General features: G+C 44.8%; 1 protein-coding gene across 5 annotated transcripts in view; it reads right to left on the reverse strand.

Annotated features, from left to right (window-relative positions):
* Prmt7 (protein arginine methyltransferase 7) overlaps positions 1-13,112 on the reverse strand; it is a 40,154-nt gene that overhangs the window by 1,183 nt on the left and 25,859 nt on the right. For all 5 annotated transcript variants that reach the window (XM_020181076.2, XM_074055771.1, XM_020181078.2 and 2 more), the window contains 8 exons: positions 10,061-10,188; positions 9,515-9,650; positions 8,696-8,779; positions 8,046-8,093; positions 7,327-7,416; positions 3,645-3,806; positions 2,398-2,472; positions 153-313 (listed from right to left, as the gene is read on the reverse strand). In XM_020181076.2, the coding sequence (XP_020036665.1) occupies positions 153-313; positions 2,398-2,472; positions 3,645-3,806; positions 7,327-7,416; positions 8,046-8,093; positions 8,696-8,779; positions 9,515-9,650; positions 10,061-10,188 (884 nt within the window). The remainder of the gene's footprint in view (positions 1-152; positions 314-2,397; positions 2,473-3,644; positions 3,807-7,326; positions 7,417-8,045; positions 8,094-8,695; positions 8,780-9,514; positions 9,651-10,060; positions 10,189-13,112) is intronic.

A 13,112-nucleotide genomic window follows, 5' to 3' on the forward strand; every position in this document is an offset into this window, starting at 1 on the left:
CTGAGGCTATGGGACGAACACAAAGAAAGGACAGGAAGGATAAAATAAGGACAGGAGGATATGTGGTGAGCCCCGCCAGCTGTTGCTTCACTAAGTGGGTAATAACTCCTCCCATTTCTTCATCCCCACTGCCTTCCAGAGCTTCCACTCACCTTCTCAGCTCCATGGAACCCTCGGCATGCATAGGCTGCTGGGGGACAGGCTGCTGAAAATCAAAGGTCAGGATTCTCTGGGGCTCCGAGAGGCTACGGCAGGGGTACTCCCACAGTGGGTGAGGCTCTGCCTCCTTGCTCTCCCGGAAATCTAGAGCACGCTGAGAGGAGAAAGGGGTTTAGAGGTTTGCAGAGACATGCTGAGCCAGCCAGGGGCACCCTAACCTCCATGGCCCAAGTTCCTCAGGGAAGGTGTGGTCATGTGGGTAGCAAGTTCTCTCAAATGACACCAGGCCCTGGTTGGCCTGTGGAATTCTCTCTTTTCCTCCCATTCATCAGTTTTTTCTCAGTGAGTCACTTTGTCTCTCTAAGTCTTATTTTCTTCCTTCTTAAAATGAGGTGACAACAGCTCACTAGTTGTGAACTACTCTGAAGACCAGGCGTCTATGTGGATAAAAACATCTGACATTTGGACACTCACTACTACCGACCACTACAGCCACAATATCATCCCAATGGAAGGCTCAGAGATTGAGGGGAGACAGACATGTAAACGACCAAGCCCAATGGCTAGGAATTCAGGTGGGAAAAGGGGCTACAGTGGGCAAAAACAGGACAGGGTAGCTGCCTGGAAGAGGCAACTCCAAGCAGGGTCTTATAGATCAAATAGGAGCAAGTACAAGGGTGGGGGTGATGGGGAGGAGGGCCTTTCCTGCAGCAAGGACATGGTCAGATCTACCTGTTTCCTTAGGCACAGTGTGGAGGAAGGCTGAGGTGGGAGAGGGAGGAAGCTATAGTCCCCTGACAGGGTCAGGAGTGATGGGGGCAAAAACCTGCATTAGAGCCTCCTGGGAACCTGACAACCAACTGCAAGTGAAGGAAGGACTGGCACAGAGGATGTCTGGTACAGAATAGGAGCAGTGGAAGGGGTGGGGCTGAGCTGGGGCAGGGAAGGGCATGTGCACTGGGGAAGCATGGTAGTTGAATGGCCAGACAACACTCAGCAGAGATGTTACTGCTCTTAGCTACTTGGTCTCAGCTCAGGAGAGAGGGAGACACTGACCAGGCACCAGACTGGCAGTGCCAGGGTCAGGAGCAGATCTGCAGGAGACTCAGAACACACTACACCTCAGAGGATGGAAGGAGCCCAGGAAGGACCCTGAAGAGTGGCCAGTGCGGCAGAGGGACCCAGAGCAGCACCTTAGCACAAAGGAGATTTCTAGGAGCAGTGAGCAGTTTTTGTTGAGGGGAAGATGAGATATTAAAAAAAAAAAACCAAAAAAAAAAAAAACAACTGTCTAAGGGAGACTCTTCCACTTCCTATGTGTGGAGCAGGGAATGTTTCTCCCTTTTCTCCCTACTTTATCCTATCGTACTAAAATAAATCTTTGCTTATTTAAAAAACAAAACAAAGAAACTCTTTAGAGCTGGAGGTATGCCTCAAGTGGTAAAGTGACTGCCTAGCAAATGTGAGGCCCTGAGTTCAAACCCTAGTACAAAAACAACCAAATTGTTTATACAACAATCCTTCATTCACACAGAAAAACATGAACTAAAAGGGAGTGAGGGTGGGAGGGCAAGGTGTCGCTTTCTAAGCGCACACTAGTACTGTGGAGTTCACTCTTCCATCCCCTTTACCTGTACATGTAATGTGAATATTCTTAGTTATAAAAATGGGCCCATGCCCCTTGCCCCACCCTTTCTTACATGTACATGTCATGACTCTTCACCTCAATCCTCACAAAACCATGTATCACTGTTGATATCATGATTCCCTGGGTTCTGGGGAATGCAGACCCCAGTGGTCAGTTGGACATTCAGGGAAATACCAACATCTGCTACACACCTAACCCTGCAGAGACCTCCTTACATATCCCTTCCAATACTTCAGCACTCTCCCCTTGGACACAGTCCCAAAATAAAACTGGCTGCACAGAAGGTGACCAAAGGACCTTGTGAAAAGGTTGTCCCAACAGAAAATAAGCTGCTGGCACTGGCAAGAGCAGTTTCAATGCTGTCATGACACTAGGATCATAGCTAGAGATTCTGATTCAGGGATTACTGGGCCCAGAACATGGCCAAGACTGGGTCAGGTTAACACTCATAGTGGCAACACCTGGTTTCTTTCCCCAAATAGAAAAGCTCTGTACTCTGGCCTGTGCGCCAGAACCAGGTCCCTGTAGAGGTCTATGGCTATGACATAAAGGGTGGATAGGACAGTGTTCAGAGCTGTGGCCCTGCCTACCTTAATCATGTCATCCATGATGTGCACGTCAAAGCCTTCACAGTCACCACAGGGGCTCCGGATCCGCCACAGGTCCTATGAGGAAAGAAGAGCCCTGCCTACATCCACCAGGAGCCACAAGGAAGTATGGTGACGAGAAAGATCAAGAGGCCAGAAAGAACTGTGCTGTTCCTGCACAATTGGGGCAGACTACCTGGGCTGAAGGGACACAGAGACCAAAGAGCCAGGGTAGTTTCAGTAACAGACTAACATGATGCCAAATCCTCTCCTCTAAGGGGACAATCAGCCAGAGCTACCACCAGGGTTCAGTTTACGCTTCCTGTCCAGAACAACCATAGTGCTATTCTTTTGGGAGGAAATCTGTAAGCAGCTTTCCAAGGCATGGGGATGATGGAGAGGAAAAAGCTCAGAAGGACACTCTAGGCTTCTATCCTCTCTCTCCTGGGACATATGCCTGGGAATAAGTGTCCTTCTCTACAGCTCCTCTTTGGCCATGAGAAACAGAATTCATGAGGAAATCTGATTAGGTAGAAATCAGAAGAAATGCTCAGAAATCGAGTGACGGAGCCACTCCGCTCCTATAGAGACATTCTTTTTCTTTTTCCTTTTTTTGATTTTTTTGGAGATAGCGTCTTTTTACGCAGCCCAGGCTGGCCTGGACCTCGCAATCCTCTTGGCCTCAGCCCCCCAAGTATTGGGATTTTATATGTGCACCACCACACTGGCTTAGATAGAGCCATTCAAAAGAAATATCAAATGCAATTTATTCTACATTTCAGGTTAAAAGCACTTCAAAATCCTTTTAATAAAAAATGCCTTTCCCAAAATGACTGCGACTGTGGTTCTGCTTTGATGAGAAAATTAAAATGAAGCTTTTCAATTTCTTCTCTCATAAAGAAGCTGACTCCCCATCTCCAAACGCTTTAACAACTGGAGCCTTTGCTCTTAATGAAAGCAGAGTGAGCTGCACAGCATGTCTCCCGAAACGCTTAATCTATATTTTTTAATTATTCTGATAAGCTGCGATTGTAAAATGACAACACATAGCCATTTCTATTTCATATGTCAAATTACTGCTTTTTAAAGACACAGGCTGACTCTCTTCAGCTCTGTGGTACACTGACTCAGAAAAGGCTCAAGTTATGAAGGCCCAAGTCATTCTATCTGCACCCAAGGGCTCTTCAAGAACACGGGTTTCCCACCCTCCTTCTGCTTTGGTGTTTTGCAAAGCCTTCTGGGTGGCCTACCCTGAACTCCACAATCATGGCATGCAGCGAGGCAGCCAGGGGCATCACCACGGCACCAGGTCCCAGGTGCTGATCCACAGCAGTGCGGACATACCAGAAGTACAGGTTGTGCCATGGCAGCAGACTGGTAGTGAAGAAAGGTTCACCAAGGAGGAGGGAGACCTGGTGACCAGAGCAGAAAGCAGGACTCAGGTTTCCGAAGTTCTCAGTTGACAACTGAAGGTCAAATAAGCAATTTCATAGAAACATGGAAGTAATAGGCCATTCATCCATCTATCCATTCATTCATTCATTCACTCAATCAGTCAACAATAAGCCCGCCAAGTCTGTACCTACCTCTGAAGATACAAGAGAAAGACATGAGTATAGCCCTCAGAAGTGCAGATAGAAAGAGGGACACAGACAAGGATGGGAGCTGACCTCATGTGACAGAAGCAAGGAAGGGCTGCATGTATGGGTTCCAGAATGGCATCCTGCCAATCCCCACTCAAAGCTGTATCACCCCACTATCAGTGTTGGTTGAACTCTGTTGCTCTCACTGGGTTCAAGCACCACACAAGGGTGATACCAGCAGCACAGTATCCCCAGCACCCAGGATAGTGCCTGGGAGGGCTAATGTTCAGTAAACATTTGCTGAGTAAACAGATGAATAACTAGGAGTCAGAAAAGCCACAGGAATGGGAAAATGTCAAGCAAGGAATGAGTGAGAGCAAGGCCTTCCAGGAACTTGTCAGGAGATGATATAGAGGGCAGAACAGTAAGGGAAGTCAGAGATGAAGACAGAAACCAGATCACTTGGACTGGAGGTGTGGCTCAAGTGACAGAGCACCTGCTTTGTAAGCATGAAGCCCTTAATTCAAACCTCAGTACCACAAAAAAAAAAAAAAAAAAAAAAGAAACCAGATCACTCAAAGGCAGTTGATGACAGGTTAAGGGGACTTAACTCGCCCTGGAAGCAAGAGGAAGTCACCAGGGTTCAAAATGAGGACTGTATTTTACAAGATCCTTCTGAAGACCATGAAGTATGTGGGGAGAGCTCTGTAGGTAGAACTGAGGACAAGAGGTGACTCAGGTGAGTGTTGCAACATTAAGGCTGGAGGGTAGGGGGATAGTATGGTACAGAAAGGGAGGAGAGGAAGCCAAGGTCTCAGGGGATGGAAATGAGGGGAGACACAATGGAAATACTGGAAGCAAGAACAGGATTGGCCATGAGTACCTCCCTGCCCCCACCCCTCACCCAACAGTGGCAACAAAGTGTAAATGCTTACTCTCACCAATTTATTCAACAGGAACCTAAAGTCTGGCCAGCATACCATAGAAATGACTTACAAATTTAATTATCTTCTAAACCCTCACCTGGGGGAGAAAAAAATGACAACTTGTATTTGAATGTTCACAGTAGCACTATTCATGACAGCCTAAAAGTGGAAGCAGCACAAATGTCTATCCTGATAAAGGGATAAATAAAATGTGATCTATTCATCCAATAGATTATAAAAAGCAATAAAAAGAGATGAAATAGGCCAAGTATGGTGGCATACACCTGTAATTTCAGCTACTCCGGAGGCAGAGGTAGGAGGATCAAGGTTGTAGACTAACCTGGGCAAAGTTAGCATGAGACCCTATCTGAGAAAGAAAAAGGACTGGAGGTATGGCTCAAGTGGTAGAGCACCTGCCCAGCAAACTCAAGGTCCTGAGCTCAATCCCTAGTATAGCAAAAAAGGAAGTACTAATTTGTGCTACAATATGGATGATCCCTGAAAGTATTACCTGGGCTGGAGGCATGGCTCAAGTGGTAGAGCACTTGCTTAGCAAGTACTTAACCATGAGTTCAAGTCTCAGTATCACAAAAAAAAAAAAAGTATTACACTAAATGAAAGCAGTCAGTCACAAAAGGCCAATGTTGTATGACTCCATCTGTATTATTTGCCCCAGAACAGGCAAACAGAGACAGAAAATAGATTTTCTGTCCCGTGGAGACAGAAAATAGATTAGAGAGTACCCTAGGGCTCGGAGCACTGGGGACAAATAGGGAGCAACCATTAATGAAAATGGAGAATCTTTTTAGACTAATAAAAATGTCCTAATTTTGATCTGGTGATGGTTGCACAATCTTATGGATATACTAAAATCACTGAATTCTATACTTTAAAAGAGTTAATTGTATGGTACATGAATTAAGTATCAATAAAGCTATACTAAAAGAGACAAGATAAGTGTTGGAGAGGATAACAAGAAACTGTCCCATCACACTGATGGGATGTATGGTGCAGACACCCACATAACACTTTAGCAGTTTCTTAAAAACTTAAACATAATCACCACACAATCCAGTAATTCCATGCCTAGGTATCTGCCTAAGAGAACTGAAAATATATCTTCAACAAAAACTTACACGGCAATGTTCATAGCAGAATTATTCAAAATTGCCCAAACTGGAAATGACACAAATGTCTACCAACAGGTGTACAGATAAACAAAATGTGGCAGATTCTTACAATGGGATATTATTTATCATTAAAAAGGAACAAAATACTGACACATCCCACAACAGATGAACCTCAGAGACATGCTCAGTGACAGAATCCTGATGCAAAAGACCATGCACTGCAGTATTTTGTTTTTATGAAATGCCCAGAAACAGCAAATGTATGAGAGAGAAGCCAGAGCAGTGAGTGCCTGGCTCCAGGGAATGGGTGTAGTGTACTGACTGACCACAAACAGGATGTAAGGGGTTTAAGCAGAAATGCTCTAAAATGTGTAACTCTACATTTACTAAAAACCACTGAATTATATATTTCAAGTGGCTTAATTTTATAGCATATCAGTTACATCCTAATAAAGCTGTTACATTAAAAAAAGAAGAAGAAAAGGTTGGCAGAAGATAAAGGATGACAGGTTGTATTTTAGAAGAGTCCAGCTTGTGGGATTTTTCAAGAAAAGGTAACAGGTTGGTTGAATATAAGAGATTTGAATATAAATGCAAAGAGGTCTACCCACAGTAAAAACCAACTTTCAGAGTAACGGGTTCACACATGGGAAGGGATGTGATTACCCAGCCAGAAAACACAGCAGGAAGGGAGAAGGACAAAGGGAGAGTGCCAAAAAATAGCATGAGGGAAGGACTGAGTAAAGAGAGAGAACCACGAAGAGGTCTGAGAAGGAGCGGGGCAGAAAGGTAAGAGCGAAAAAAACCCGGGACAAGTAGTCTCTTAGGAATGGAGAGGTGGCCCAACAATCAAAGCAGCAGGAGCCTACAGGGAGACTGTGCTTAGTAACTCCAAGATCCCCTGACAGGATGGGTTCTGTAGGCTGGAAGAGCAACTGTGGTGGAAGACATGACATGAATAGGAAGAAGAAATGAAGACAGGGGTGCTGTGAAGGAAAAATCGAAGACAAGTGGGAAAAGAAGACAGGTACACTTTGCTCCTTAACTCCAACAGGCTGCTCCACCTTCACCTGAGGAACAGATGAGCCTGAGTTCAGAGGATCACAGTTCTCTGCTCACTGGGCCTCAACAAATATTTTACCCGTCTTCACTGTGGCGAGGTCTCAGGGGTGAATTCTGTGGGGTGCATCAAACACCAAGAGGCCCAGAGGACAGGGTACAGCTGGGCTATCTCAGTGCTGGCCCGCCCCCTACTCACACAGCCCCAGGGACTGAAAGGCTCTCAGTCCTCACCTTCTTACCCTCCAGGTCTGCAGATGTTAGCAACTCAGGCCGTTTCTCAATGATACTAATTTTATCTTCCAAGTGGTTAGCCTTGAACATCTTAGAAAGAAAATGGCACAATTACTGCATTTATACTAAAGTACTGTTTTGGTCTAGGAAAAAAAATCTCAGACTGAGGGTGTAGTTCAGAGGTAGAGCACCTGCCTAGTGTATTTCAGGCCCTGGGTTTGATCCCAGAGGAGGGAAGGAGAGGGGAGGTAGAGAAGGGATCATTCAATTCTAAGCTGCAAAGATTTTAGTTTTCTGAATTTCACATGGAATGAGGAGAAAAGCCTAAACTTCAGCCACAAAAGCTGAAGCAGAGCCAGGCACTGGTGGCTCACACCAGTAATCCTACACCTATAATCCTAGTTACTCAGGAAGCAGAGATCAGAAAGGTTGAGGTTTGAAGCCAGCCCAGGCAAATAGTCCCTGAGACCCTATCTTGAAAATATCAAGCCCCAGAACACCTACTAAAAAAAGCCAAAGCTGAGCCCAAACATTTGCTTGTTTTGATGTCAGCCTTTCTGAAAGCAAGCTCTCCAGGCAGGAAGCCATGAAGCAGGGCTTTCAATGCAGCAGTTACTTCTCCCAGCTCCTCGATTCCTATGTTGCTGCAAAGCTACCTATCCCAACTCAGGAAGGCAGGTCCCATGGGTACTGTTAATTCAGTGATAATTGTCACTTACCCTTTTCATCAGTTTATGGGAAGCTGCTGAACTTTCAATTGTAAATACCTAAAGAGAACAACATGCTGTGTTACGAGAGATGCATTTAGCAGAAGAAGAAATTCAAAATGAAAATGTGATAAGACCATTCTAAAGCAGACAATGCAGCCTAAACAACTCTGCCCGTGATATTTACAACACAGAACCCTGGGCTGCAGCTACCTGGTAGTAGATATTGCCTGACTCCTGGCCCCACACGCAGTCAAAATTCTTTGGCCCCAAACCAAGCCTGTTCCATACAACAGCTGCACTTGCAAGAGCTTTGATTGCAGAACCATGTGCCTGGACCACCCAATGTCCTTACTCAAGGGCCAACCTTAAAAGATGAAAAATAGCCAGGGACTGGTGGCTCATGCCTGTAATCCTAACTATTTGGATGCTGAGATTGGGAGGATTGTGGTTTGAGGCCAGCCTGGGCAAACAGTTCATGAGACCCAAGCAAAATGGATTGGAGGTGTGGCTCAAGCAGTAGAGTGCCTACTCTGCAAGCATAAAGCGCTGAGTTCAAACCTCAGTCCTACCACAAAAAAAAGGTGAAAAGTAAGTGGAAGAGAGAGAGAGAAAAAACAAACCATCCTTAGGAAGCTGATAGGAAGGTATGTGTCTAGTACCTGCTCTGCCCCAAGGTGATGAGCCATCATGGAGAGCAGACTGCCATCACTGACACAGAGGCATATGCTGTCTGGTGTCAGCACCTGTGGGAAAAGAGTAAATTGAGAAAGGTTTCCTCAGTTTGTCTAGAGATTCCTGATGACAAACTTACAGAAATGCTTCCTTCCTCCAAACCCTACTCACAGACTGACCATTACGTCGGAACTCCAGGCTGGATTCCCTTGGCCTCCATGCTGTCATGCTGCCTGCTGGGCCCATGTAGTACCCAGTCCAGCCTTTACTCACATCTTCCACCAATGCCCACTACCAGGAAAGACCTTTCTCAACCCAGCCAGAAGCCTGGCCTCACTTGCAGGAAGTCATCTCTAAGTCTACAATGGGGCAGCCATCTGCCCCAAGTGTTCTTAAGTGTCTACCAAGGCAGGGATGTCTTTATGGACCATACACCTCTCAGATAGGAGCTTATGACAGCTTGGATCCTTCCTCCCCTTGAAAAATACATACACATGCACAAGTGCACACTTATTCCTGTCACAACTCCAAGACCCCCTCCAAACCCGATCTGGGACCCCCAGCAGAGTCCTCTATTACAGGCAACAGGGAGCAAAGGTTTTCAGGCCAGAGAGTTCCATGGTCAGATTTACATTTTAGAAATTTTAGAGCTGGAGCCAGTGGCTCATGCCTGTAATGCTAGCTACTTGGGAGTCTGAGATCAGGAGGAATGAGGTTTGAGGTCATACTGAGAAAATAGTTGGAGAGACCCCATCTTCAAAATAACAAGAGCAAAATGGAAATCACAAGCACAGTGGAACACTTACAGTCCGTAGAGCCTGGGCATACTGATCAGTTCTGTCCTGATTATTTATCTCTCCAAACCGAGGCCGGTTCCAGAGGAGGTGAGCTTGGCAGTCACACACAGGGCGCAATTGGTGGACTCTGCCATTCTCTTCAGGGCTAGGCCAGAAGATGAAAAGACAGTCAAAACTGATTAAGCATGAGCCACAAGGCACCAGACAGCATAAGGGCATGGCAACAGGACCTGCCCAGCAGAACTCGACCTGGGCCCAGGGACTATATCCACAGGTCTCTAGAGGACCCAAGTCTAGACATCAGCTGTCAAGTAGGCATCAGCAATTACAGAACCCTCTGATTCCAGGCATTTCATGTGTTTGAAATAGGGCATTACAGTACCCACTGTAGCCTCTGAGTACACATATACACACAATGACAAATCTCCTCAAAAGCCTTTGATTGTATTTTAGTCAAGATTAAATCTGCCCACTCACATCTCCACAGGATCTGTACATGGGAAATTTATACCAATGCCCAGTCTGCAAGGCCCAGTCCTCTACTCCAAGGCATACCTGGTCCTCTGAAGGCTGTACCATACACAGTAGTCATCATGGTGGGCTACCAGGCAGAGGGCTGCACCCTGTACAACGGGCTCCTCTTGTGGCAAGAAGTACACACACTGCATCCAATGGTCCCGCCACTGAAATGAGCAGAGAGCCAGCTGTCACCAAGCTGCAACAAGAACAACACTTCTAATCCAGTGGCCAAAAGCCAGGCCAATTTGCAAGGAGACACAGGCACAGACTTCAGCTGGCTACTTTGGCTTAAAAGATAAAGAAAACATTTTCTAATCAGATGGGCCAGTGGCCCAAAAGCTTGCTGGAACCCTGATGGCTTTAGAGAGGCACACTGTGGCCAAGGGCAGTAGTTTTCTAGGGTGGCTCAGAGAGAGGTTAAATTCAGGCTCCAATCCCTACCCACAAAGCAGCGCCAATGCTCTATCAAACCTGTTGGGCTGTGTATAACATTTCATTTGAAGGAAAAATTCCTGGCTCACCACTAAGGTCTAACTTAGTGATCTGGAAGAATCCCGTGGCACATATTCCACAGTTTTTTAACATACTCAAGAATTTTCTTTTGTCTTCTAAGTGGTTTCAAAACACAAAAAGGTAAACTATAACACATAAAACCTTGCTAGAAAACCCTTGTTCCTTCCTATTATTGCTTATACTCTCTCTTCAACTAAATTAGAGATAAGGGCAAAATAGTTTCTGCTGGGTATTGAGGGGGTGGGAGGGAGAGGGAGGGGGCGGAGTGGGTGGTAAGGGAGGGGGTGGGGGTGGGGGGAGAAATGACCCAAGAATTGTATGCACATAGGAATAATAAAACAATAAAAATTTTTAAAAAATAAAAATAAAAATAAATAAAAATAAAACCTTGCTAGATCCTAGGTTGGGAAAATAAAATTTACTAATAAGAGACATTTGGAGACAATTAAGAAAATTTTACTTTCCATCATTTCATATATTATTATAGAATTATTATTAAATTTTCTTAGGTCTATAATGGTATTTCATTTATGCTGGAGATCTGCTTTCAAATGATTTGGCAGAAAATTATGTGTGTATGTGTGTGTGCAAGTAGACAGAGATAAAAGGAGGGAGACAGAGGAAGGAAAGGAAAGGAGATAAAGTACTTGTGACAAATGCTAACAACTGGGAAATTTAAGTAAAGGGAGTATCAGTATTAATTTTCACTTACTATGTGAATTTACAAACCTGCGAAACAAGAAGTTGGGAAAATATACAAAGGTTTTGTTTGGTTTATTCCTTTGAATTAAATGAGGTTTTTTAAAGACCTGGAATACTCTAAATTGTGAAATATGATTTATAGTGATTCAGAGTCAACTCTTAATTAACTTTTTGCAGTGCTGGGGCTGAAGTCCAGGGCATTACAAATGCTAGGCTCTACCACTAAGCTACACCCTCAGTCCCAGAGACAACCTTTAATAAATTGTGCTGATCCTCACGTAAATTCCACATATAGGATAAGAAAAACAAGCAATAAAGAATAAACTACATGCACACCACAGAATTATTTATACTAGCAAAAACTGGAATCAGCCCAAGTATCCAGTGACTCAGTAAGTCCTACGCAGGATACTAACTAACATTTAAAATGATGAAGACTGTGATACAGCATGAGGTTGCACTAATGACAAAATGCTAAAGAGGTTAAGCATTGACAAAAACTGCATTTGGAAAGAGACCCTAGAAAGGTAGTTATTATTTTTCTTTTTCTTTTGGCAGTACTGGAGTTTGAACTCAAGAGTCTCACGCTTGCTAGGCAGGTGCTCTAGTGATGTAAGCTACATCGCTAGCTTGTTATTTGTTCCTATACTACACAAATTTGTCTGAAAACAGAACCCTTTCTGATCTTTCCTGTGCTCCCAGGGTACTTCCCTACCATCTGTCCTTCCCATAATGCTCACACAGGGAACCTCCTGGGTCCTAATGCCAAAGAACTGGTGACAGAACTCCTAACCAAAAGTGACACAGGCTAATGGGGTTTCATGAATTCATGAGGGAGATTCAATCAGTTTTCAAATTCCTAATAGTCTAAAAGTCATCAGTGGAATAGAAAGGATATAAGACCTAAGACAGACGATCAGGGAACAGACCAGTGGTAGAGTACTACAGCTTCCTAGACACCAGGCCCTGCAACCGTCCTTTTTTATTTTCTTTTGTCTTGCAGTACTAGGGATTGAATCAAGGGCCTCATGTTTGCTATGCAAGCTCTCTCCATTTGGAACATACCTCTAGCCCTTTTGTTTGCATTTTGTTTTTTAGTTAGGGTCTTGCCAGTTTTCCCTGGACTGGCCTTAAACTAGCAGTCTTCCTGCTTCTGCCTCCTGAGTAGCTGGAATTGCAGGCATGCCTCACCATGCCTGGCTTCCAGGCCTGTCCTTGAGTCCTTTTTCTATTAAGTCAGGATTGTGGCGAGTATCCCACATCCATGTCATTCTTGCAAATCTACCCAGAACCCCGACCCATCGTCAATCCACCAGGATTTACTGGGCCACCTGTGCTCCATGACCATGGGTTCTTTTTTTGAGGTAGTGGAGTTTGAACTCAAGGCCTAGCTACTGCTAGGCAAGCACTCTACCACTTGAGCCAAGCCCTCAACTCCATGGATGCTTGATGGTTTCACTTTCCTGCTCTTTCCCCCAGCCTCACCAAGAATGTGCCATCAAATTTTTTTTCTTAACTCTATTCACTAGAAGATGAAAATGAAACTGATATCTCAATGCAATTTATGTTTTTTTTTTTCATTGCAGTTTAAAGTTGCATCTCTCCTATCACAACCTATATGAACAATTTATTGTACATTGAAGAATAATCTGTATTTCCTTTTCTGTAGTTCATGTCCTCTGCCAATTCTACACTGACCTGGAGAAGATGAATTCAGAGGCCACAGGAAGGGAGGCTGTAATTCTCTACTCCAAGTATCTGAGCCCCCTACGATTACTCCTGGTGGTGGGTGGTGAGATCTGAGTAGCTGTGCCAGGATAAGGGAAGAGAGGCAGAGCTAATTTACAAGACTTCACTGTTGCTCACTGTGACC

This window comes from Castor canadensis, chromosome 15 (genome assembly GCF_047511655.1).
Source record: "Castor canadensis chromosome 15, mCasCan1.hap1v2, whole genome shotgun sequence".
In the NCBI taxonomy this organism is placed as follows: Eukaryota; Metazoa; Chordata; class Mammalia; order Rodentia; family Castoridae; genus Castor; species Castor canadensis.